At 49.9% G+C, this 23,609-nt stretch overlaps 1 protein-coding gene across 4 annotated transcripts in view; it reads right to left on the bottom strand.

Moving 5' to 3' along the window:
- The window catches only part of LOC104053155 (tetraspanin-15), a 63,963-nt gene that overhangs the window by 24,452 nt on the left and 15,902 nt on the right, over positions 1 to 23,609 (bottom strand). For 3 of the 4 annotated variants that reach the window (XM_064472927.1, XM_064472926.1, XM_064472928.1), the window contains exon 2: positions 14,299 to 14,484. In XM_064472927.1, coding sequence (XP_064328997.1) covers positions 14,299 to 14,364 — 66 coding nt within the window. In that variant the 5' untranslated portion in view covers positions 14,365 to 14,484. Of the gene's footprint in view, positions 1 to 14,298; positions 14,485 to 21,608; positions 21,831 to 23,609 lie in introns of those variants that run through there. The other variant, XM_064472929.1, reaches the window with a different exon arrangement.

Below are 23,609 nucleotides of genomic sequence, written 5' to 3'. Positions count from 1 at the left end.
TGTTCTTCAACCTTAGTTAAAACCCAAGGCAAAAAATGAGTGCTTTGTGCTCCTTTTACCAGGAAAAAGTGCAAACTCTTACCAATCCTATGGTGAGCAGAGCCAAAAGAGCGTGGCTTCGAAGTCCAAGTGGGGGCCACCACTGTGTTCACGGCCAGACCAGCGCACCGAGAAACACCTAAAAATCAGCAGGATGCAGCACACAGGGCTTTTCTTCTTGCAAATCAATGGGAGGCTCCTCCGAAAGCACCAACCCTGCAGCTCTTCCCAGAAACCGAGAATTTTAACCCAAGAGGCCCCTCGTGCAGGGCGCTAGGTGCTTTTCTTGCTCCTTCTAGTCCTTCGGCCATGGCACACCTTGCACCAATTTTGTCCCCTGCTCTAGTTCCTTCTTTCGGTCTCAGTTTCTGCCATACAGCTTGTCAAGTCAAGCTGTAAAAGCTAAGGTTTATGCAGCACAACTCAGCCTGCTCTGTGCGCCCTGAAGTCAAGGCTAACACATAACAGCCAGGTTTGATATCTGATTCCGAAACAAACATGGGCATGTTGTGCAGAAGTCCATGGGATGCCGCTGTCCCTGGCTGTTAGAAAAATGATGACTGATTGTGGCTTTCAAATGCTCCATCAGACAAGGTTCACAGGTAGCAAAACCCCGTTTGCAAGAGAGCAAGCCCAAAAATGAGCTTAGCTTACGGTCTTTATAAATGGGGGGAAAGTGCCACTATTAATGGGGAAGAAAGGCACGGCAGATGCTGACTGCAATTCCTTGCAAGAGGGAAACTGCAAACCTGGGGAGTCACAGATGTGACGCCCAGCTCCCCCTGAACACCCCACAATACATAACCTTCAAAAAGCCCACATTTTCTCTTATAATTAATAGAGGATTTGCAGGAAAAGCAACCACAAATGCGGGTCTCCAGCGCAAGCCTGGCAAATGTGCAGCCTGAGCGAAAACCAGCTCTTCTTCCCCCAAATAACAGCCGAACAGAGCATGCAAACCCTTGTTGGCTGCAGAGACACAGCAGAAAGTGGCACTTTCTTTGCATTCACAAGGGCTGCAGCAACCACCGGTAACTGTAATGCACATTTAGGGGGGAAACCGCTGGCAACATCCACGGTCATCCCTTTTAACTACTGCATTGTAGCCTTTGCCATCTGCCTGACTGGGCATGAATAAACCAGCATTTTGTCCCTTAAAAAGACTCCAGCAGCAAAATAAAGAGCAAAAATCCACATTAAATAGCATTTAATCCTGCCTTGAGCTGTTCTAATTTTGCAGCAAGCTCAAAATCACACAGAAAGTAAAAAAAAAAACAATAAATCACAAAGCAGAGCAGGGAAGAGCTGGGGGTTTTTGCCAATTTTTACAAAAAAATCACCCTTGGCATGGAAGCAGTGGCACCCGAGCGAGCGGCCGTGCCTCTGGGGCATGGCCATCCGGCCAGGCCTTCGCTGCTCACATCCCTGAGAGGTGGCAAGCGCTGCCGAGGGGGGGCCGGGAAGGTGCCTGAGGATCCCACCCATCACAAAGTGCAAAGCAAAGCTCGGCTTTCACCGAGAGAAACTCCCCAGTGAAACCGTCACCTTGCTCAAGACAACTGGATCAGGGGAAAGTCGCTCAATTCTTACTAAATTCACACTTGCTGCAGCCAGCTCCCTTTCAAGAGCCCAGCAGTCCAGAAGTTCAATATAAATTATACTGCTTTCCCTCAAATACCTTGACAAAACCATTAACCATCCCCGTTCCCACGACCAGCAGAGCTCCATGCTGCTCCTTCCCGCCTCTAACGAGTCTCCAGCCCCGTTTTGTTCATCGTCACTCTCTCCCAAAGCCCAGCCGAGCACAGGAGGAAAGCACCTGGGGACCGTGCTCTGCCTCAGGTTTAAAGGCAGGTCTCCTCCCAGTTTGGGGAATAACCCCCTTCATTAGGGTCATTTTACATCAGCAATACATGGGTTGCCTGGAGCCATCCCTTCCCGTACGTCCTCTGCATGTTTGGTTTTCTGCCACCCCCGTACGCCAGATAGGGTGTCTTGCTATCAAGTTTAATCTCCCAGAAGCTTAAAATCACCTGAAATACTGAGTTGCTCCAGAGTAAATGCTTCCAGCCATGGCTCTGGCTGACAGAGGGGTGCAACCCTGCTGCTGCTTCCTTTCCAGACCACGAGCAGCATGCAGCCGCCTCCGATTCCCGGCTTGAACATGCTCCCACCAGGCACGTCCATCCTGTTGGATGGGAGAAGGATGCTCTGTTTGCCAGGGACGAGGCAGGGAAAGGAGGATACGTGGCCCCTAGGACGGAGGAGCTCCCGGAGCAACTCAAAAGCACCAGAGAAATCTGTCATGTTTATTTAATATGAGCAATCTCTGTCCTGCAAAACACTGCTGCGATCTCACAGCGTGGCCGGGGAGAGCGACCGGCTGCTACAGCTGCAGGGAAAAAGAGTTTAAAAAAAAATAAAAAAAGGAATATAATAAAAAATCCTTCCTTTCTGCTGGCGCCAGGAGTTTCCCATGCGGCACCCAGGGGCTGATAAGGGAAAATATTTGCTTCTTGATGATCCATTTCCTACTTCAGCTCAGTCACAGGAAAGGACAAGATAATAAGAGCAATAACAGGGACGATAATTTCTGGAGAGCCCATGATACAAGCCAAAAAGAAAAGAAGTAAACGTATAAATAGACTCCTGGGTACTTTGCGGCAGGACACTGGGAAAGCTGCGCTGAAGATGCTGCTCTTGAATCCTTCTGCCCTCTTGATGAACTTAGCATGAAAATAGTACAGGCAGGTCATAAACATCTGCCTAATTTAAGAAATTGAGTGGGGTTTTTTGCTAAGAAAAGTCTTACTGGTCATACTCAAAAGACAAGACTCTACAAGCCCCATACAATGAGACCCTATAGAAGCAAATGGAGGAGGAATAGAGGGGTTTGAACTCCCTCTGCAAAGGGTGGAGATAATTTTATCCCCGTTCCAGACTCTACCGTCACTGTTAAACCCCTGTGGGAATAGGTACATTCTGCATTCATGCAAAATACCCCCCAGTATTTTATTTTTAGCCATTTCTATATCTGCTTCTCCAGCAGAGGAGCAAAGTCAGCCCCACTGAAGCCAATGCAAGAAAAGGGTTGGGACCTATTAATATAAAAGCGGTGACAAGTCATCCAGGGATGAAGAATCTGAATTTCCCACCCCCAAGGTGAAAAGAAACTCATGCAATTTAATTTCTCTTAATCTAATTGAATCCCCCATTTCGCATGCGGAGGAGTTTACAGGATGGTGGTCCCCAGGGTTTGTTGTGTTTCGGGGAATCCGGAGAGGGAACTGGTCATTCCCTCCTGATGCACAGGACCAGATCAAACGCGCAGCCACGTGAAACGCAGCTGATGCAGAGGCACGCAATAAATAAATCTTTCACTCCTCTTCACCCCCTTAGCAAGCGCCTGCCTTCCTCGAGACCAGCCACGGGGGAGGCCACGGTTTCACGTGAGCAGAGACATGAATCCAGTTGGTTTTGCCCCCAGATTGAAACTTCAAGACCCATTTCTTCCTAATGACATGTTAGAGCCTTCTCCCATGCAGAGTGGCCCTTTCTAAGGGTTTGGTTTTTTTCTGGAAGACACTTGCACTTCCTCTGAAAACCCAAATAATTGTTTATTCCCACATGGAGACAGCTTTCATAGATGTTTTGAAGCAAAGAAAAAAAAATAAAACAAAATCTGTCAGGACTGTCTCCTCCACTGACAAAACAAGGACAACAAAGCCCGGCTGAAGAGATTTTGCAGAGCATCTTCTGTTTTAGCAATACAGCCCTAACCCTCTCTGCCCCGGACACTCTTATTCATGCAAACCGTGCTGTTTTATTTAGGGGGCAGGCAACGCGCCCCTCCTGCCCATCCGCCCAGGCTGGGGCTCATTACCCCTATCTGGGTTTCATGCATGCATTTGCCAAGCCAAAATACGCATTTTCTTTCTGCTTCGGAAGCTGAATAACCAAGAAGCCTGGTTTTAACCCCAAAAGAGCCAGTAGCCTTGCAAATAATCGACTGGGACTCCCCGAGAGCCCCGGGCATGCAGCATGGTCCGACCTCCACACCCCAGGTACCAGCCCTACCTTCACCATGTCCCACAGATGCCTGCTCTGCCCCTTTGAAGATCAAACCTGTTCCCCAGACCTGACAGAAACCCCATATTTTCCCCCTATGGGCTTTTATAACCTGTAGCTGGGCTCATTTTCGGCTGCTGTTAAACCTTCCTTGGCCCTAGCCCTGCTACCTTCTGCTCCCATCTCAAAACCAGGACTGATGCTGCCCCTAAAATACCATCATGTTCCCCAAAACCCAAAGGAGGTTTTTATGAACAGGGGAGGATGTCACCTCTTAGACGCGCCCCCCCCCCTCCACCCAGTTCCATGAGCAACAGGTCCTTTCAAATCTAATTTATTGCAGAGTTTGAGAGCCAAACAATCAAATTTCACTTCTTTCCACAGATCTCTGTACCTGTTTGCTCTCCCCCCAGTCAGGAAAAATATTTCAACAGCACAATCGGCTCAACCCTTTAATGAGCACCAGGCAATTAGCTGGAAACCCCTAATGCAGTTTAAACCACTTGGATGCTATTAATATCACCAGGATTTTGCAAAAAAGCCTCTCCTCAGCCTTATTCGGGTTCTCAGCAGCATCCCTTCATCATGCATTGGGTAGCCTTGACTTTGAGGGATGCTGGGGAACCACCAGCGGTTCTCTTTAGGGAGTAAAAATGCTACATGAGATATCTTTTATTTATTAAAAATCCATATTGAGAAGGTAAGTAACTCCAGAGATGCCCATAAATAATCCATGCTTGGAGGATTTTTGGAAGAATTTCATACCATGAGCCCCTTACTGGGCTTTCCAGAAGCTGTGAAGCCCCACTAATTCCCTGCAAGGATGGCTGTTACTATTACAATGGCTAATTCAGTGATGAGATTAAAACAGAAAGGGGTGAGCAGCAAGGAAAGGAACGCAACATGCTGGGAGCTTGCTGGCGCTGCTCGGCATATGAGGCTTGGGAATAATAAAGTACGTTTTTTGCTGCTCTCAAAAACTTCCCAAACTGCTCCTAGAAAGATGGCGAATGGGGACACTGTGAGAAATTCTACGGGAAAGCACCAATAATTAGCGTGGCAAAAGAATCATTAACTCCCCCAGGGCTCCAGCCCCCTCCTCTCCCTCAGGGCCACACCTGGGCCAAGCAAATCCCCATTTAAAGCTGGGTGCAGCAATTAAAAAGCCCCAGCCAAGAGGTGAGCAACCCTTAATGGAGGAGATCAGCCACAATTTCTTGCACAAAGCTCCTTCTGCCACCCTGGGGGTTCCTACTTTGTCCTAAGCAAATGAAATAATAATAATTAAAAAGTGTTGAAAAGCAGATTTAAAGGAGAACAAATTAGACACGGAGTGCTGGGTAAAAAGTGCTGGAGGGTCCCTGCAAGGCTTTTTCTCGCTGTATTTTGGGGGGATTTGGGTGTTGGAGGGTTTGCAGATCCGTCCCATCCAGAGGGCGGCCGCGAATGCTTGTTATGCAGACAGGGAGCATGAAAGGCTGCCCGTGGGAAGCATCGGTACCTGCCTGCTCCAAAGCCCTTTCGCATCGGAGCCGGCCCCTAGCACAGAGCTGGGACTCTCCTCCTTTTGCCTGAAGACTTTACTCCCAGGTCTAGGAATTTTTCAGCTCCCCCGGCAAACCCCAACAGTCGCTGCTGCACAAATGTCAGACCCTCCTCATGCATCCACCCCTCTGTGTGGCTAAGCAGGAAATAAAGAAATCAAAGAAATCAAGAAAGTGGTATTTTCATTTAGAGAGCCCGCAGCCAGAGCGCGCTATACAATTGTGGGCCTAGGAAGAGAAAAGAAATACATGCAGATGCCCAAGCAGACCTCTGCAGGAAGGAGTTTCTTCTATGGCTTTTTTTCCAGCAGGCTCTATTTGTGTGTTAATTATCAGGAACTTGTTTTCTGGAGACTTAAAGCAGCACCAGCGAAACCTGCTGATGTTGGAATACCCAGAGAAAACTCTTCAATGCAGAGGCAGGGAGCTGAGTCCCCCTGGGGCAGTCGACACCACACCCCAACCAGGTCCCCAGGAATCATAACCAGAAATGGGGTGTTGCAGTGATGCTTCATCAAAGCATCGTCTAATTAACCTAATATTGCCCCGCAAACAGACAAAAGCAAGTGGAAAAATACCTGGTGACCTCCCTCAGAGCAGCAGTTGTCATAGGATCATAGAATGGTTAAGGTTGGAAAAGACCCTTAAGATCATCGAGTCCAGCCGCCAACCTATCACTGCCAAGCCCAGCCCTAAACCATCTCCTCAAGCACCACGTCTGCTCTTCTTTTAAATACCTCCAGGGATGGAGACTCCCCCACCTCCCTGGGCAGCCTGTGCCAATGTTTGATAACCCTTTCGGTGAAGAAGTTTTTCCTAATCTCCAACCTAAACTTCCCCTGGCGCAGCTTGAGGCCGTTTCCTCTCATCCTATCGCTTGTTACTAGAGAGAAGAGTCCGACCCCCACCTCGATACACCCTCCTTTCAGGCAGCTGCAGAGAGCGAGAAGGGCTCCCCTCAGCCCCCCCTTCTCCAGGCTAAACCCCCCCAGCCCCCTCAGCCGCCCCCCAGCACACTTGTGCTCCAGACCCTGCCCCAGCCCCGCTGCCCTTCTCTGGACACGCTCCAGCCCCTCAAGGCCCTTCTTGTCCCGAGGGGCCCAAACCTGAGCCCAGCACTCGAGGTGGGGCCTCCCCAGTGCCGAGCACAGGGGCCCCATCCCTGCCCGGCTCCTGCTGGCCACACCAGGGCTGACACAAGCCCGGGGGCTGGTGGCCTCCTTGGCCACCCGGGCACTGCTGGCTCATGCCCAGCCGGCTGTCAGCCAGCCCCCCCAGGGCCTTCTCCGCCGGGCACTTCCCAGCCCCTCTGCCCCAGGCCTGGGGCGCTGCCTGGGGTCGGTGCGACCCAAGGGCAGGACCCGGCACTGGGCCTTGTTAAACCTCACACAGTTATCCTTGGCCCATCGATGCAGCCTGTCCAGGTCCCTCTGCAGAGCCTTCCTGCCCTCCAGCAGATCGACACTCCTGCCCTACTTGGTGCCATCTGCAAATTTACTGAGCGTGCCCTCGATCCCCTCTTGCAGATCATCAGAGAAGATATTGAACAGGACCGGCCCCAACACTGAGCCCTGGGGAACACCACTCGTGGCCGGCCGCCAACTGGATGTGACTCCATTCACCACCACTCTCTGGGCTCGGCCGTCCAGCCAGCTTTTAACCCAGCGCAGAGTGCACTTGTCCAAGCCATGAGCAGCCAGCTTCTCCAGGAGAATGCTGTGGGAGACAGTGCCAAAGGCCTTACTGAAGACCAAGTAGACAATGTCTACAGCCTTCCCCTCATCCACTAAGCGGGTCACCTTATCATAGAAGGAGACCAGGTTAGTGAGGCAGGACCTCCCTTTCATAAACCCATGCTGGCTGAGCCCGATCTCCTGGGTGTCCCGCATGTGCTGCGTAATGGCATTCAAGGTGATCTGCTCCATGACCTTTCCCGGCACCGAGGTCAGGCTGACAGGCCTGTAGCTCCCCAGCTCCTTCTTCTGACCGTTCTTGTAGAGAGGCATCACATTCGCTAGTTTCCAGTCTTCTGGGGCCTCCCCGGTTGACCAGGACTGCTGATAAATGATGGACAGTGGCTTGGCGAGCTCCTCTGCCAGCTTCCTCAGTATCCTCGGGTGGATCCCGTCCTGCCCCATGGACTTGTGAACATCCAGGTGAAGGAGCAGGTCGGTGACTGCCACCTCTTCAACAGCTGGGACTTCATTCTGCATACTATCCCCATCTCCCAGCACAGGGGCCTGACAACCCCGAGGATGACCAGTCTGACTATTAAAGACTGAGGCAAAGAAAGCATTAAGTACCTCAGCCTTCTCCTCATCTTTCCTGGCAAGGTTACCTTCCGCATCCAGCAAAGGAGGGAGATTCTCCCTGGCCCTCCTTTTATAACCCCAGCTGAGTTCAAACACAGAAATGTAGCTTCATTCCTCACACAAACCTGCAACCAGGAGTCTTTTATGGATCAAGTTTTCTCTCCATGCGTGCTGTCTGTCACACCACGCTGCCAGAGCCATTGAGGGCTGCCATCCCCGCCATTGAGGCTGCCCTGGTTTATAATACGCCACGCTTTGGTGGAGGTTGGATGCACCTGACCTCCAAAACCTGCATCTCTTACAACCAAAACCTGCAACGGCTTCTTCAAGAGCTGCATCTCACCAATGGGAAAAACCACACAGCAGGGCCACTTCCTGTGGTTAGAGCAGAAGGGCCAACTCTTTCCCCTTCTTCATCCTCTAACAGGGCAGAAATAGCTGAAAAACAGCCTGAATGAAATGCTGGTCAGATCCCATTTTAGCTGGAAATTGCTTTCATTTTTTCTGGAAGGGAATCTCCATATTGCCCAGAAATACATCATTTTTTTCACTGCATCCTAAACCTCCCGGTTCTCCCTCACTCATTTTGCAGGGATGGAAAAATCCACCTGCAGCCAACAGCTGCAAACCTTGCAAACCCCAGTCAGCCCAAATTCACCCCAAATTCCTTCAACCACCGAGGTCACTGTGCTCAGGGGATCACACCAAGCCTCTCCGTTCATCCCAGTGCCTTTTCACAGTGCTCTGTTCTCAGAAATTTGCCTCGCCTGTGCAAAGACTGAAGGGACGATTTCTTTTTGCTGGCCTGGAGGCGAGCGCACCCTGGGGTAAAGGGACGGGCTGGATACCGCATGCAAATCCTCTGCTCTCAGCCAAGGGGTTTTCCAGTACCATGAAACCACAAAGAAATCACCGCTTTAAAAATCCAAGTGGTTTAAGTGCAAGCAATACACTCACAAAACAATTCTTAAACTATTTCACCCAATTCTTCCAAACGCAGAAGAAAAATAAGGGGAAGGTGGTACTTACTGGTATTTTCACTTCCTCTGACTTAAAACTGACTGTAAGTGGCTGCTATAGGGTAACGAACCAGCACTGGCAACGGGGCAGAGGGATGCACCGCTCTATTAGAGTTTTTCCGTGTCATTTTTGCCCCTTTCTCTGCACAATCAGAAAAAAAAGCCCCAGCTGCTTGGACCAGCTCAGACCTCAAAGTGCTCCTTCACACGTGTGTTATTCTGATTGCTTTTATTCAGGGCCCCCAAGCTTCAAATCACTGTAGGAGCTGACGCTCTTCGAGGGGGAATTTATCTTCCCAGGAGAAGGACAATTCTCCATCCACACAATAGCTCTGTGATTGCCAACCATTTCCCTGCAGCCGTACTCGCTCCCCTCTTCAAACCTGACATATCTGCCATTTTCCAGCGTTTCATCTCTCTATTTACACGTGCAATCAGGGGCTGAGGAGGAGGGGGAAGGCGCGTTTCAAGCCCAGCTCGGGAAGTCGCACAGAGTGAAAATACAAAATTGCAAATGAAATAAATGGCCAAGCCGGTGGTGGTTGCTCGAGTTTGCTTTTCACGTGTTGCTGTTGCTGACGTTTGGAAATAGCAGTATAGATATAAATGTACATTTATTTATATGTATATATTTATGCTGGTTATGTATTTAACACCTGCAAAAGGCCAAAAGTGCTGCTGCAGCAGCCGATCTCTCTCTGCAAACTACCCAAGGCCAAATCCTGCCTTGGGTGACAAATTTGGGCAAACCCAAGGAAGGAAAGGAGGAACCCAAAAAGCTCATCAAATGGATAAGGAAAAGGGGGAAGTTGGATGTCTCGGCCTACCTGGATCATCCTCATCTCTCTCCCAGTCTGTATACAATAAATGCAACTATATTGAAACCACCTCTGAAAATTCAGGGCTTTACCACCTTTTTGGAAGGCAGAATAGCCACGGGATGAACACACGGGTCTCAAGCCAGCAGGCAGGGGATGCTGACTAAGATATGACATGGTTCTAGCAAAAACAGCTCTATGAAAAAAATCATGAAAAGGAGCCAATTTGGGCATACTCAAGAGCAAAACCCGACTGCCAGAACAGCCTGTCCCGCTGCAATTCCAGCTCCTAAACCAAGCCAGCCCAGCTCCCCCAGCCATCTAACCGAGCAAGGAAAATATTGATTTTTACAGTCTATTCACTAAATCACCCTGAACTCCCTAAAAGCAAAGGCAAGCCATCTTTGTCAGCCAATTTGCAGTTCTTCAAGCCTTGCAAACGTTAATGGTGACAGAAGAAACTTGATTTCCAAGCAGAAACTCGTATCCCATCTATTAATATGAGTCTTCATAATAGCGATTACATACGCCTGCAGCTAAAATCTCCAGGTCTTGCCTGTAATTTTTCTAATAAACTTGAGAATCGCAAGCAGACAGCAGCTTTATTTAATAGATTTTCCTTGGGTTATTAGAGAAGTCATTAAAGACTTGATAATCTGGCTTACACACGGGTTGTGCATGACAATTCCAGGCAATGACTGCAGAGAATAAGATTGATAAGGAAAAGATTAAAACCAAAATGTACTTTGTGGTACTTTGCAGGGGGGATATTGGAATAATATATCAAGTGGCAGATTTAGGAGCTGAGTGGCTTTTGTAGCTAAGAGAAATGTTGGTTGATTTTTGTCCAGGGGGCTAAGGAAAATCAAAATCCATCTGTCAGCAGTAAGCGACTGAGATGAATGAAGATTTAACGAGCACGTACACACCTGCACCTACAGCCACCGCAGCCGCTGTAAAAAAAATGGTTATCAAAGTCAAGCGCTATCTGATGAATTTTTGTAGGGCATTGAAATATTTTCTCCTTAATAGAGAAGAATTTATCAAGATTTAACAAGACATATTTTTAGATGAAGAGACAAATCAATTTTTATTAGCGATTTGAAGTTCGGGGCAGTTTTGTGCTCGTCGTTAGCTTGGGTTCCCTGAAAACGCGTGTGCAGGCATCTGAGCAGCTGCAGTACATCTGCACGCACAATCTCCTAAGAACCCAGAGGGATTCATGCATCGATTTTCCATCAGCCTCAATATATGAGTTTTTATGCTGTCTCATGATACCATCTCCAGGGTCTGTCCTGAGTCTCTTTTTGGGGCTCATACGGCAACGCTCCCTCCGCCATGGTCCCTACACCACCGAGTCCCCTCTCAGGGTGCACAGGTTACAAAACTCACTAACCAATAACATATTTTCAAGAGTTTTCTTGGTAAAATTCAACAGAAAACTAGTGTGAAACAAATTCTACAAATGAAAGCAACCCCCAGCCTTGAGAGGCTGCTGCACGAGAGAGGGCGTCCCACAGCGAAACCCCCTATGAATTCCTGGGATGAGCACCCACTTTTGGGTGACAGGTGGAAACACTAATGCATTTCACAGACAATTCCAGCATAAACACTGCGGAGAAGGCCAGGCTTGGCTGCGTGGTTTTGCCAATATAACCGCGAACAGGTAAGCGGACAAGAAAACATCAAGTAATTCAGTGCATAAAACCAGGCCAGCAGCCTTTCCAGTGCAGCCCAGTCTCTGGGGAACTGTGTTAAGCTAGGGGGATAAAGCACTTTTGCTGGGATAAGCTGCATCTCCGCCAGAAACACTAATCCAGGGTTGCTCCCATACAGACCTGCAACCCCTTTGAGCGGGCATGGCTCATCCACGGCTCATCCAAGGTGGCAGAGCAAGCCAGAGGTGGACGTGCAAACCCACGCTCGCGGCCCGAGCTCTTAGCCGACCAAAAATGCTCTTAAAGAGTGTCTCTATGAGCTTGCAATGTTATTTGCTACAATAAGAGGTGGCATCATGGTTTTAGGCTCTGTGCAGACCACAGATACCTCCCATATTTGTGCAACCGTACAACACCTGTGCAAGGAATGCCCTTATCTCGTCATCAAGGGCATTCCCAAAGTGCTTCACTGCTGTCATGCTCTCCTCCTCGTGCTGATGCCCATCAAGCTGAGTATATCTATGGGGGAAACAGCGTTTCAGCTCCAGGGCTGGGAATTAGGCTGGATCCATGATCATAAATGGGTAGTGGTTTAGTGGGTCTGGGGTTTAGCGGTGGACGTGGCAGTGTTAGGTTTACGGTGACCTTAAAAGGTCCTTTCGAACCTCAGTGATCATGATTGTATGAAATATCTGCTCCCAGAAAATAGATAATCAATGTAGTATTGGGCCATTTGTGCTGCTCCGCAGCCAGCTAAACGCAGGGGAGGAGCCTTGAGTGACCCTAAAAACCCACCACCCAGAAATACAACATATTTCAACACACGAGACAAACACCCCCTTTCTTATATCCTAGCCAAAAGGGATGTAAGTGTTACTGTGCATGATGACTTCCACGGGTATTGCTTTATTTATTCCACATGGCAGGCGTGAAGCTGCTTATATCCACGGGGAGAAAAAGCCAACCCAAACGGGCAGGATTATTTCTTTTTTCTCAGCTGTGCCCATTGCAGAATTGATTCGGCCGACAACCTGTGAAATACAGTTAATGAGCTTGGGTTTCTGTCGCCCTGGGATGCTCCAAGGGTGAGATTTCCTACCCTCTGATGTGTCAATTTTCCACTTCCAAATTCAGTCTGGGTTGTGGAATCAGAGTATTAGCTGTGATTCGTGCATATTAGCACAGAAAGGAAAATATTACCAGAAATTTGCAGTACTTATCCTTCTTTGGAGTAAGCCTAGACAGAATGAACACAATGCTGTATGGCTTTAAAAGCAGACAAACAAAAAAGATGATGAAAAGTTCTCCACAAGTGACATAACTTCAGCTTTGGCAGAAAAATACTTGAGGCTTAGATCATAAAGAAACACAGAGCTTTCCCAGTTGCTCTGATGGACAGGAAAAAGAGGGTTATGTTAGAGGCATAACTGAGTCCAGGCAAACGCCCACTGTTGTAACAGCATCCAGACAGAAAGAGAAAAATCAGCTGATGGGGAATTAAAAAAATTTTAAGCAAGCAAGCTACCAGCTATCAGGGCTTTTAAAACACCACCTGGAGGGAAAGCCTCCAGCCAGTCCCTTAGAGACCCCTCCAAACACCCGGGGTCAGGGAGGCAGCTCTTGAACAGAGCAGACGGTGTCTCATCGCAACCGAGGTCTGATGGGAAACCTCCTCTTCTGCTCTCTCACTGCACAGCTTTGATCCCTGCAACCTGCTCAGGCGTAACGCAGCCAACCACCTATCGCAGGTGGCACAAAACCAGACGCGTCGAAAAGCAATGAAAATTTCATCTGCTTATGCAGAAGCAAAGACAATATTGGTTTTCCAATTCGGGCTCCCACCTGTATTAATTGGAAATGCAAATGCTGAGCAATTTTTAAAAGCAATATTACAAGCTAGTACAAGGGAGCGCTAGCTACCCAGAGTGTTCGACTTTAATAAACCGATCAACCCAAACCAGCGGGAGATGGAGGTGTTATGCAAACCATTAGCATGTGAGGCACGCACATGCCACCAGCAAGGCTCTGTGGACCAGCACGGATTATTCATCCAAAAGAAACTTCTTCACCAAGGGATCGCCAGACGCACCCAAAGAGCCGACAGAGCTGTCACAGAGCTCGGTGATGGACACTGGCCCTGGCCAAGGGTGGTGGAAGAGCTTCTCCCCTGTCTGAAGGGAAGGAATGACTTATAACTCAGCTTCTAAATCCCTGCAGCCTCCTGTCCCTCGCTGGAGGCAGGGGTGTTACCCCAGAGCAAGGGCAGGCGATGAGCTGCCGGGAGGGCAGGCGGTCGGCTGCTCAACGCACCGACAAAACCCCTGGAAAGCAGGTTAGGAACGAACAGCTTTGCCCTAGTGTCCTGGTTCTCTTCCATTTTGGGCTTCAAAGGTAATTTCTCCCCCTCTCCTAAGAACTCCCTTGCAAAAGGAAACAAATTTATTTTCTATTGGCACCGTCACAGCTAAAATAAACTTAACAGTGGAGACTTTGCTCCACCAGAGATGGGATTCTCAGCCCCCAAAATAACTCCCTTGTTACCTCAGGAGGAAGGCAGCAGCTCTTCCCGCAGATGCCGGGAGGCATTCAGCCATGGGGAACAGGGAAATTAGGGTGTCAGCTCTGCAATTTAAATATATCCTCTCCCCATTACCCCTCCGCTGGCTTCACGGTATTGCTGAAAACACCAAGCAGTCACACCATGCAGGCATTTAAATCCAGAAAGGGGCACACGGTTGCCATAAGTCATGGTGGCGACTCTTTAGGATACATTAATTTTCCTCCCTGAGATCACCCAGACCACCCCAAGGGCTGCACGGAGAGCGTGGCGATGGCCTTACCGTCTTCAGCAGCGTCCGGTTGTCCCTGAGGCTCCCCACCATGCCGACGAAGGAGACGCCAAACATGGTGAAGCCCAGCAGGAGGAGAATGATGGCTGGAGCCAGGAAGATCCCTTCCAAGGTTTTGTGCTTTTGCCTCTCCACTTCAGCGTAAACCCCAATGCACAGGATCACGAGGCCGAGGATCTGCAAGGGAAGCACGGGATGGGATTCAGACGCCACCGGGGGAAAAAGTAGAGGCTTTGACGGAGAGGTGGAAGACGTCGCAGATGGCCAAGGAAAAGGCACCCAACTCCGGGATGTCTAACATCCAATCCCAAATGGTACTGTCAGCATTTGGCACATCCCCTTTGCTCGAGGCTGGGCTGCTCAGCCTCTGGCTGGAAAGGGGATGTATCATTGCAGCATGATCCAGCTAACTGGGCACCTTTAAGCTAGGTTTTGCTTGGTTTTTCCTCTCCCTTTCCTGCTTGTATCTTCATGGTCTGTCTGGATGCTCAGCTTGGCCCTTGCCTTAGGTCTGATAGACCCAGAGGCTGAAAGTCATTACCACGAACAGCCCACCCTCCCAAAGTGCACCCTTAGATAGCACTATCACCAAAACAACTCACTTCACTCCATTTTTACACCTGGCTTTAGCACCAGCTTGCACCCAAACCCACAGTGAGCCGCTCGCCCTCTCTTCGCCAGCACCAACAATCAGAAACAAAGCTTGCTGCACTCTTACAAAGCGCTTTTGATCCCCGCCTGAAAAGGGCCATAAAGAAAAGCAACAGATTATTTATGACAACCTTCTTCCCCTCTCTCCCCTTTCAATGAAACAGCCCTAATTGAAGAAGAGAGTCTAACGATGCTGGGATAAAGCAGGGCTCTGAAAAGGGCTGCTCACATCCCTTCAGCTCCTTCAACATCAAAGCCAGCAACGCGATCCCAAGCGTTTCGTGCTGTCAGGAGCCGTCTGCATCGTGCCCATCGGCCCCGCGGTGCAGCTGGAGGCGGGCGGCTTCTCAGCCAGTGCCGAGCCGACACCTGAAAAGGTCAGCAAGGAAACCGAGGAGCATCCGGAGGCCTTTTCACGCTGCTTTTAGCAGCCCTCCCCAGCCCAAATCACAGCAGGAGGCTGCTGGGGGAAAGCCCCTGGCTGCAGACACCCGCACCCAAAAGCCTACATCGCCAAAGAGGAAAAAAACCTTGGTTTTTTCCCCCTCCTTTTCCATCGCTTTCCCCTTTCCAAAAGGCTTCATTGCCCCTAAACAGTTTGTTCGTTTTCCTAAAGAGTTTGCTCGAACATTTCCTGTTAATTCACGCTGACAATTTGATCCTTAATTTTCACGCACATTCCTCGGGTTTTTTTGGCAAGTTGATTTTCTTCCCTACCCCTGCCCGGGCACTATTTCTGGTGTGTTTGTGTAGCTAGTTTATGTCTATCAATCACTGTCCGCTTTCAGGCTCCATCTCATCTGTAAAGGAATAGAAATCTCTCAGAAAGTGAAATTGAGACTTGTGATATTTTGCAGACACTTTAGTTCGTTGAAACCAAACAGGCAGGCCTATTTCTGATAACAGGCTTTTAATCGCAGTTTCTTCTCTATACTCTGTTTTAAGTGTCAGGTTGGTGCGTTGGGATTAGGTTTGATTTAATGTTTATCCCTTATACGGTGTCCCAGGAAATACACTTGGATTTGAAGGCGGGGGGTAGACATTAATGCACACCACGCGGCCCCCACTAATCCCCGCTGTTCCTCCCGCGTGCCAATCAGAACCACTTTCTCCATTTTAATTAATCCATCTGCCATGCGAGTGAGGGAAGAGATCCCAGAAAGCGCCCGGAGCAAACCCAGGAGGGGGCTCGAGGCCTGGATGCTCCAGGGCTGAGGAAGCCGTGTGCATGGGACGGGCTTCAGGTGCTAGCAAGGGAGAGAAACCAAGGAGGGTTTTCAGGATAGACACGTGCATTGCTTAAAAATAGCTTTTCCAGGGCTGAAAGCATCCTTGCAAAATTTAAAACACGTGGCACACACGCGGCTGCTGCTGAGCGGTGCCAGTCCTTCCTCCCAGCATTGCCACGGCCATCCCTTTGGCAAGGAAACCCCATTTTTTGGAGGAGGGGCACGCACCGCTTATTTGCCATGCAAACGCGACGGGGACGTGCAAGCGCAATGGGCAAATGGCTCCACAAAGCATGGGGAGATACTTTGGCATGCATGGCTTTTTTTGGGTTCATGGCTTAGAAGAGGCTGCGTGCTTTGTACGCCCAAGCACCTCAAACTAGTCCCTGGGACTAACAAGCAAATTCTGAGCTGATCCACCCGAATTTCTTGGCTCTCTCCCTGTTTAAAAGATCACTCAGCCCCTTGCGACCTGCTTTGCTAAGGGTTAGTGCTGCAGGCTGGACCCCAGCCCATCTCTGCACCCCACCGGCTAAAAAGCACCCTCCGATTAAAAAAAAAAAAAAAAAAAAAAAAAGAGTTGCTTCTGCTCAAAGCAGCTTAAAACACAAAGCCTCTCGCAAAGCGGCAACACCTCGAGGAAGGGAACGGATATACTGGCACATCTCCCAGCAAAGGCAGATGGCAAAGCAAAGCTTGCCTGAATATAATGAGTTTTGGAAGGACAAGCAAGGAGCTGGTGCTGTTGCAGGATGGGTGGCAAAGGGATTTGGATGGAAAAGAGCTGGGGAGAAAGGTCAGCGTTCCCTGAAAAGCAGCATTTCTCTGAAAAAATGGTAGATTTGGAGCAAACCAGTGACGTCCAAGTCTTTTTCAGGACCTATGCAGCACCGTAAAAATCTGCAAGGGAAACCACCACGTATTTCATCAAAAACCTGATCATCCCATCCCCCTTTGGCCACGGATGAGCAGGAAAAGTTTGCGTCGCCCCTTGCAAAGCCCGACTGCTCTGGTTGCCATCACTGGGCTGCTCCGCAGGGGGGTTGGTTTTGCCACGGAAATTCAATCAGCCCGGCTATTTTTGATTCCTGGCGTCACATCCCTTTTCTTCCACCCGCACTTGATGACAGGGTAAGGCACATAATGAAGTTTGCTGGTAAATCCTCTGTAGTTACATATTAATTGCCCGGTGATCACCTTAATACAGCGCGAACACCAGGACAGGCAGCAGCCGGTAATTACAACCGCTCTGCAATGCATCTAAGAGAAAAAGCAAATCTGCACCTACCGTCTAATGACGATCACCCCGTTTCTATACGATAACAACCACGCCATCAAACCATCGCCGCAGGGAAACCCAAGGAGGTGGCTGCAACCCCACCAGACTTGCAGTGAAGGCATCCTGCATCAATTCTCCTCTTACAAGCTAGGAAGAAATCACCTTTGGGTTTCGTTTCAGCCCTGCTTGGTTTCAGCACTTGGAGTCTGTAGGAGCTCCGTGGGCAGGGGGTGGAAGGCAGCGAGCAGCCGCCCCAGGACGTCCAACCTCCATTCCCACCCCAAAAAGGACCCCCGTGACACGCCTTCCTCCCTCCCTCCCATACTCCTGGATGGACAGAATTGCAGACTTGGATTTCTCAGCCCCATACATGTTGCTATGACCAAACCTTCCCCCCAGCCAGGATTTTAGCAGCCTCCAAAACCGCAGTTAGATGTGGGGCTGTGTCCCAGGGGAGGCGGGAAGACCCGACACATTGCACCACGCTGTGACAAGGCCGCACAAAGTGCAGCCCCCTTGAATTGGCTCCGACGGCAAGAAGCAAAACGACTCGACAAAGCACAAACCAGGGAGGTTCAGTCCCTGGTGGGGGCATGCTGCAGAACCTGACAACTTAGAGAGCATTTTTCTCTCGGTGATGAGGAGCTGCAGGTCTGCCCAAGCCCCTTCCCCTTCTTTGCAACCCATTTCCAAAGCTGTTTCACTCCATCCTCATCTCTTCTTAATGGGATAACAGTGATGATGGTTTTCCTCACCAGGCATTTCTCCATTTAATGGGCAAGGAAAGATCTGAGGGGGAAGTTGGGGACTTGGGAAGGGGAAGAGCTAAAAGGGGAAATCCCCGGTGGAAATCACTGTCTCACTGATCACAGAGCCATTTAGAGACCTGGCGGTCAGCAAGTGGGATGAAAGGCAATTAATGAACAGAAAATAATATAATACTCAGCTCTGATAATGCTGAGAGGGTTTGGGGGGTACCAAAGCTTGAGCTCACAGCTAACCCACAGGTGAGACAGGGAGTTTTGCAAAGCTCTCTTCAAGCTATGGGCTCTCTGGTGCTTGAGATTGCTTCTCCAGCCTTGCATGACTTGGCTTTGGCACAGAGGCGGCCACCTGATGCTAATGGTCCTACCCTGTCCTCAAAATCTCACTAAATACCCAGGAGATGCCACGTTCCCCTTGTTCAGGGCCCAAAAGACCCGAGTAACAAGAATTACTCTCAGCCACGCGCAGAGCGAACGAGTACCGCGAACCCAAGGGGACGCTAACACGGCCAAAGCAGTGCAACCTCGAAGCCTGCCAAGGGCCAGGTGGCAGACGTGGCCCGTTCCAGGGTGAACGGCATTAACTGGATGAGTCAACACCACACTGACGCGAGGCACTAATTTCTCCTTATTCGGGAACACCAGAAAGTCACGATGACGGTGGCTTCAAGCCCACGCAGACCCCGGCAGCCAGAATACGTGAGTCAGAGCACCGGCCTGGGGAGGAGCAAAGGCAACGGGGCATCGCTTCATTCTCCATCCAAGATGACCAGAGGTGCAAATCTAAGGGCAAAACTCTTGTTTTTCAAATCCCCAGCCCACAGCAGATTCATTCTGCCCAGCTTTTGAAGACCCGTCTGGCTTCAAATTAGCGGACAGGGCACTCCCGTTCCTCTTCAGAAGGTTTTATTGCAGTGTGCAGGCGAGAAACCGCGATATAGAAAGTGCTGAATGCTTTTAGTCATTAAAAGATAGAATCAGGGGATTAATAATACAGCGATTAAATACATCGTATAATGCCGAACTGCCAGCGGTATGTAGGAATGTAAAAAAATTTGCTTTTATAAGGGTCGATTAAAATAGTAGTTTTCAATTTTATGGGAAAAGTAAGAAAAGGAAAGAAGCATATCTTTTTGAAAAGAAAATTCCAAAGCTATGCTCTGCTGAACCCTTGACGAGCGTTAAATATACCTGTATAAAAGCAGCCGGTCCAACCCGCAATGCTCAAACCTCTCTGCCCTTTGCTCTGTGCTTGGCTAAAGCCACTCTCCAGTTTATCCCTTGCTCCTTTTACTGATTTTCCCACCTATAAATAAGTGCTTTCATTGCAGGAAAGCACCGGAAAGGATCTAGCGGCACTAGATCCAGTTTTCTGCAGGTTGGGACAACCCTACACTAGAAAACCACGATCAATCTCACCCCAAACCTCCTCAACCCTTCATGGTGAACCAACTCAAGCCTTATTCCACTGACTTTTTACCCAGGGGATTAAATGTTTGAACCCTTCATGCAATGCAAGCAAGAAGCTCCTACACAATCATTTTTTATCGAGCGCGTTTGGCCATGGAGAAACCCAGCCCTGGTCACGTCTGGTTAATGAGGCTTTGACGGGTTCGGCAGCGCCGTTGAATTAATACGGCGGCGACATGTGCAAATGAGGCCAGAAGTAGGTCAGGCGGCTGAACAGCTCGCAGGAGCCGCGCGATCCGTATGGATTCGATGGGGCAGCGTCCCGGCGCGAGGACCGGCCCGGGGCTGAAGGCAGGTTGTGTCGGAGTTATTCGAAATGACTTTTTTGTAGCTATTTTCCAGTCGCTGGGAAATTATTGAGTCTCTTCTTGCTGGCAGACTCGCCGGGATGCCCACTGAGCCCCCCAAAATGCCCCAGCAATCAATAAGCCTCTGGCATTGAGATTGAGCTGGTTCATCCCATTGTTAATCTACGTCTGCACAGCACAGCCCCGACCTGGCTTCAGATCAGTTGGGAGAAGAAAAACCCCTGCACCTTCTCCCCATTCCTACAGCTGCTTAAAAGCATTTGGGGAAACCTCAAACCGAGCAAAACTCAGCTCTTCAGAGAAGGCAAAACCACGGTGACAGGTTTTCCTGCAGATTAATTCTGCAAGGAAAAATAATTCACTATCCTTACCCAAAAACTCAAACCACAGCCACAAACGGGTTAAGAAATCGGGATTTTTTTGGTCTCGCTGGGTGCAGCAGCAGTCCCACGAGGGTCCTGCCCAGCCCGCGGGAGATGCTCGAGCCTCCTCTCCCTCAGGAGCCTTCCTACCCAGCAGGCCGCAAGGCGACCAGCGAGATATTCTACAAAAAAACCCACCCATTTTTCTTATTTTCGTTCACGCCCTGGGGTGGGCACAAGTCATTCGGCGCCGTGAGGCAACCGGCTTCGCCGTCTCCGGCTAGCGAGGGTGAGCGCCGCCCTCCCAGTGAGCTCGATCATTAAAAAAAAAAAAGCGGGGGTGGGGTGGGAAATAAAAAGCATTTTCAGGCCCTGCTTGCAACCCCCTTTGACCATTCAGAGCCCGCCTGGGAACTCAGGCAGATATTTCTGCGCGATTCTAGGCAATTACACCCATACAACTAGACACGCATACCATTATACGTGCCCAGCAGGCAGCCAAGAACGGGGCAAAGAGGATTAGTTAGACCTCAGGAGGCAATATCTGTAAATATGGACTGGATTAGGCAAGGTTAACCCCGAGAAGGCACTAACTTCATATCTCATGCATCAACTGAGGATGTACAGACCCTAAAGTGACAGAAAACTCCTTGCTTCCCCCTTCCCTGCTCCGACACGTACTTGTACCTCCCAGGTGCCGGGGCAGCCTGACCTGTAGTTGCCTTAATGATTCAAAACTGCTTAAAACCAAGCTTTCTTTTTACCTCTTAAAATAACCAACCTGGCTAAAATGCCCACGCCGCTCGGCGCCCGCTTTAGTGCCTCGGCCCTATCGAACGATGTAATCGCAGCGACCGAGACGGGCGGGGGCTCGGGCTGGCAACGCCGCCTGACGGGTGCTTGTGCGGGGAATACGTTAAATGGCCATGTTTATGCTCCAAATGCCTCAAAACGCAACTTGCTGCCGGGGGGGGGGGGGGTTGCAAGGGCAGCCCTGGGGACGGGCAGCCCCAGGGAGGTGCTCTTAAATCATCAGAACCTGTGTTTTCACCCAAGATTGCCTGTTTTGGACCCAGCTAGCGCTAAGCGCGAGGGGCTTCGCAGCACCTGATTTTACTGCAAGGGTTTGATGCCTTGGAAGGGGAAATTTTGACACTGAGAAGTAAAATTCAACCGACGGGGGTGGTACGGTGGGGGGAAACACCAGGAAGGACGGACAAAGCAACCAGAGCACCTACCGAGAAGAGGGTGGCATAGGTGGACAGAGCAAATTTGATGCTGTAGTAATAGAGGTGGGAATTTCGGCACTCGGAGGCTTGAGCCATCCTTGCAGCTCCGGCGAGGGGGGTTCGCTTGCTGCCTGCCGGACCCTCCCTGCTCCGGCCGGCTCCTGCCCTCCGCAGCGGGGCTGAAAGAGCGTACACATGCACACAGGCAAGCCTTGAACTTGAACTGCTCCCTCCGACTTCCGCCTGGCAGGAGCGCAGAGCAATTAGAGGGAAGGCAGCAGCAGCACAAGCGGCCAGCGTTAACCCTTTCCTGAGTTTGTTGCTTGGTTTTGCTGCCGAGAGCAACAGCAAAGCTCTGTTTAAGTGGATTTACTCCAACAATTATTCAGAAAATTGGTGCACAGGTGTATCTCTAGCCAATTTTTAACAGCAAACAAGTTGCAGTCGGGGCCTCCCGCCCTTGCTGGTGTGCTGAAAGAGCCTGTTGCTACCCCACAGCCATCCCAGGAGCTCTCCTGCAGCAGCAAAGGGTGAAGTGGCAGCCCAAAAGCTAGCAAGAACAGGGACAGATGCCCCCCAGGCAGCTGCTCGGGGCCCAGGACCAGGGAGTGATATCCAGATTTACCCAAATGTCCACATTTACCCGTCATAGCTTGCTGCTGTGTGCAACACCTCCCTTTCAACACCACCTTGAGCTGCCCGGCGCTCGTGTGAATAGGAAGAAGGAAGGAGAAATTATTACGCCCAGGTTCAGCGAGGTTTAATACTTGAAAGAAAGGTGTGGGGAGAAAGAAACTGGCACGGGGAGACCGCCTGGCTCCTGGAAGCATTTGTACGGCCATACGAACGTAGTAGTAGAGAGCGTAAAACTGATGTTCAATTAAAAAAAAGCAAAAAGATGAGTTTGGAAAAGCTGTGTCCGCAGCCAGTCTCCGATGACGCAGAGAAGCACCCAGCGAAGGGGAGCACCCTTCCTTTCTGCAGCTTGCCTTGGTGCGCAGAGACGGGAAGAAAAAGGAGCATCACCTGCGATGCGGCTCGTGGCCTGGGAAAAGTCTGAAAACCCCAGCTTTTGGGAGGAAGACGCTGCTTCTCTCTGGGGTAGCCAAATGGAGAATTTAAAGCGAGGTTTGAAGAAATAACAGCGACTCAGGGCTGCACCCAGAGACGTGGGAGCTGTATTGACCCAGCTCTTAGCAGGCATAGAGTAACTCAGCACAGCAGAAGAGACCGTATCCCTTTCCTTTTAGTGTGCAAGCTGCAAGGGTGAGAACAGAGATGGGATGACAGTTACACGATTATCAGTGGCCAGCAGATCCCAAACACTGAGGATATTACACCTCAGGATATGATAATGGGATGAAAAATGCCCCAAAAGTGACATTTCTGGCCATGACTGAGCTACAGCTGGCCGCGATCAGGCTGAACGAGCAAAGAGAGATGGCAACTTTTCTCCCCATTTTTTAAAAACCAATCTAAAATGAACTTTCAGTGTGTTGGAGCCTGGTTTCTACCAGCGCTTTTCATGCTGCTAACAGCCAGTGAAGCGGGCGCTGTGGGTGTCTTATTCTTGGGCTAAGAAACCCCAACACCCAGCACTGAGCAAGAGGCATTTGGGGAGATGCACGACGCATTTCCTCCACCCTTTCTTTCCTTTTCAAAGATGCTGCAGCCAGGAGAACAGTCAATTAAAAAGAAATATCCACTTGCCCCCGTGACTTTTCTCATGGTTTTCTAACCTCTTTCCATCAGGATTGACCATGCACCGGCACAGAGATCACAGGGCTTATTTTCAACTCATTGCACAAAGAAATTTTGGTGCTTGGTGACCAACCCTCTGTGCATTCATCTACTTCTATTATATGCTTTCTGCACTTTAATTCAGAAGTCAACTTAGTGTGCAAAAGAGCGAGGTGGAAGCAGTATTTCCCTACAAAACCAGGCTGTGACACAGCTAAGGGATGGCCCAAGCAGCAGACTTAGACCAGCCTTAAACCATCAGGTCCATAG

Source organism: Phalacrocorax carbo, chromosome 24, assembly GCF_963921805.1.
Source record: "Phalacrocorax carbo chromosome 24, bPhaCar2.1, whole genome shotgun sequence".
NCBI classification, from domain to species: Eukaryota; Metazoa; Chordata; class Aves; order Suliformes; family Phalacrocoracidae; genus Phalacrocorax; species Phalacrocorax carbo.
Note: the sequence above shows the minus strand (reverse complement) of the source record. Positions and strands in the feature narration are given on the sequence as shown.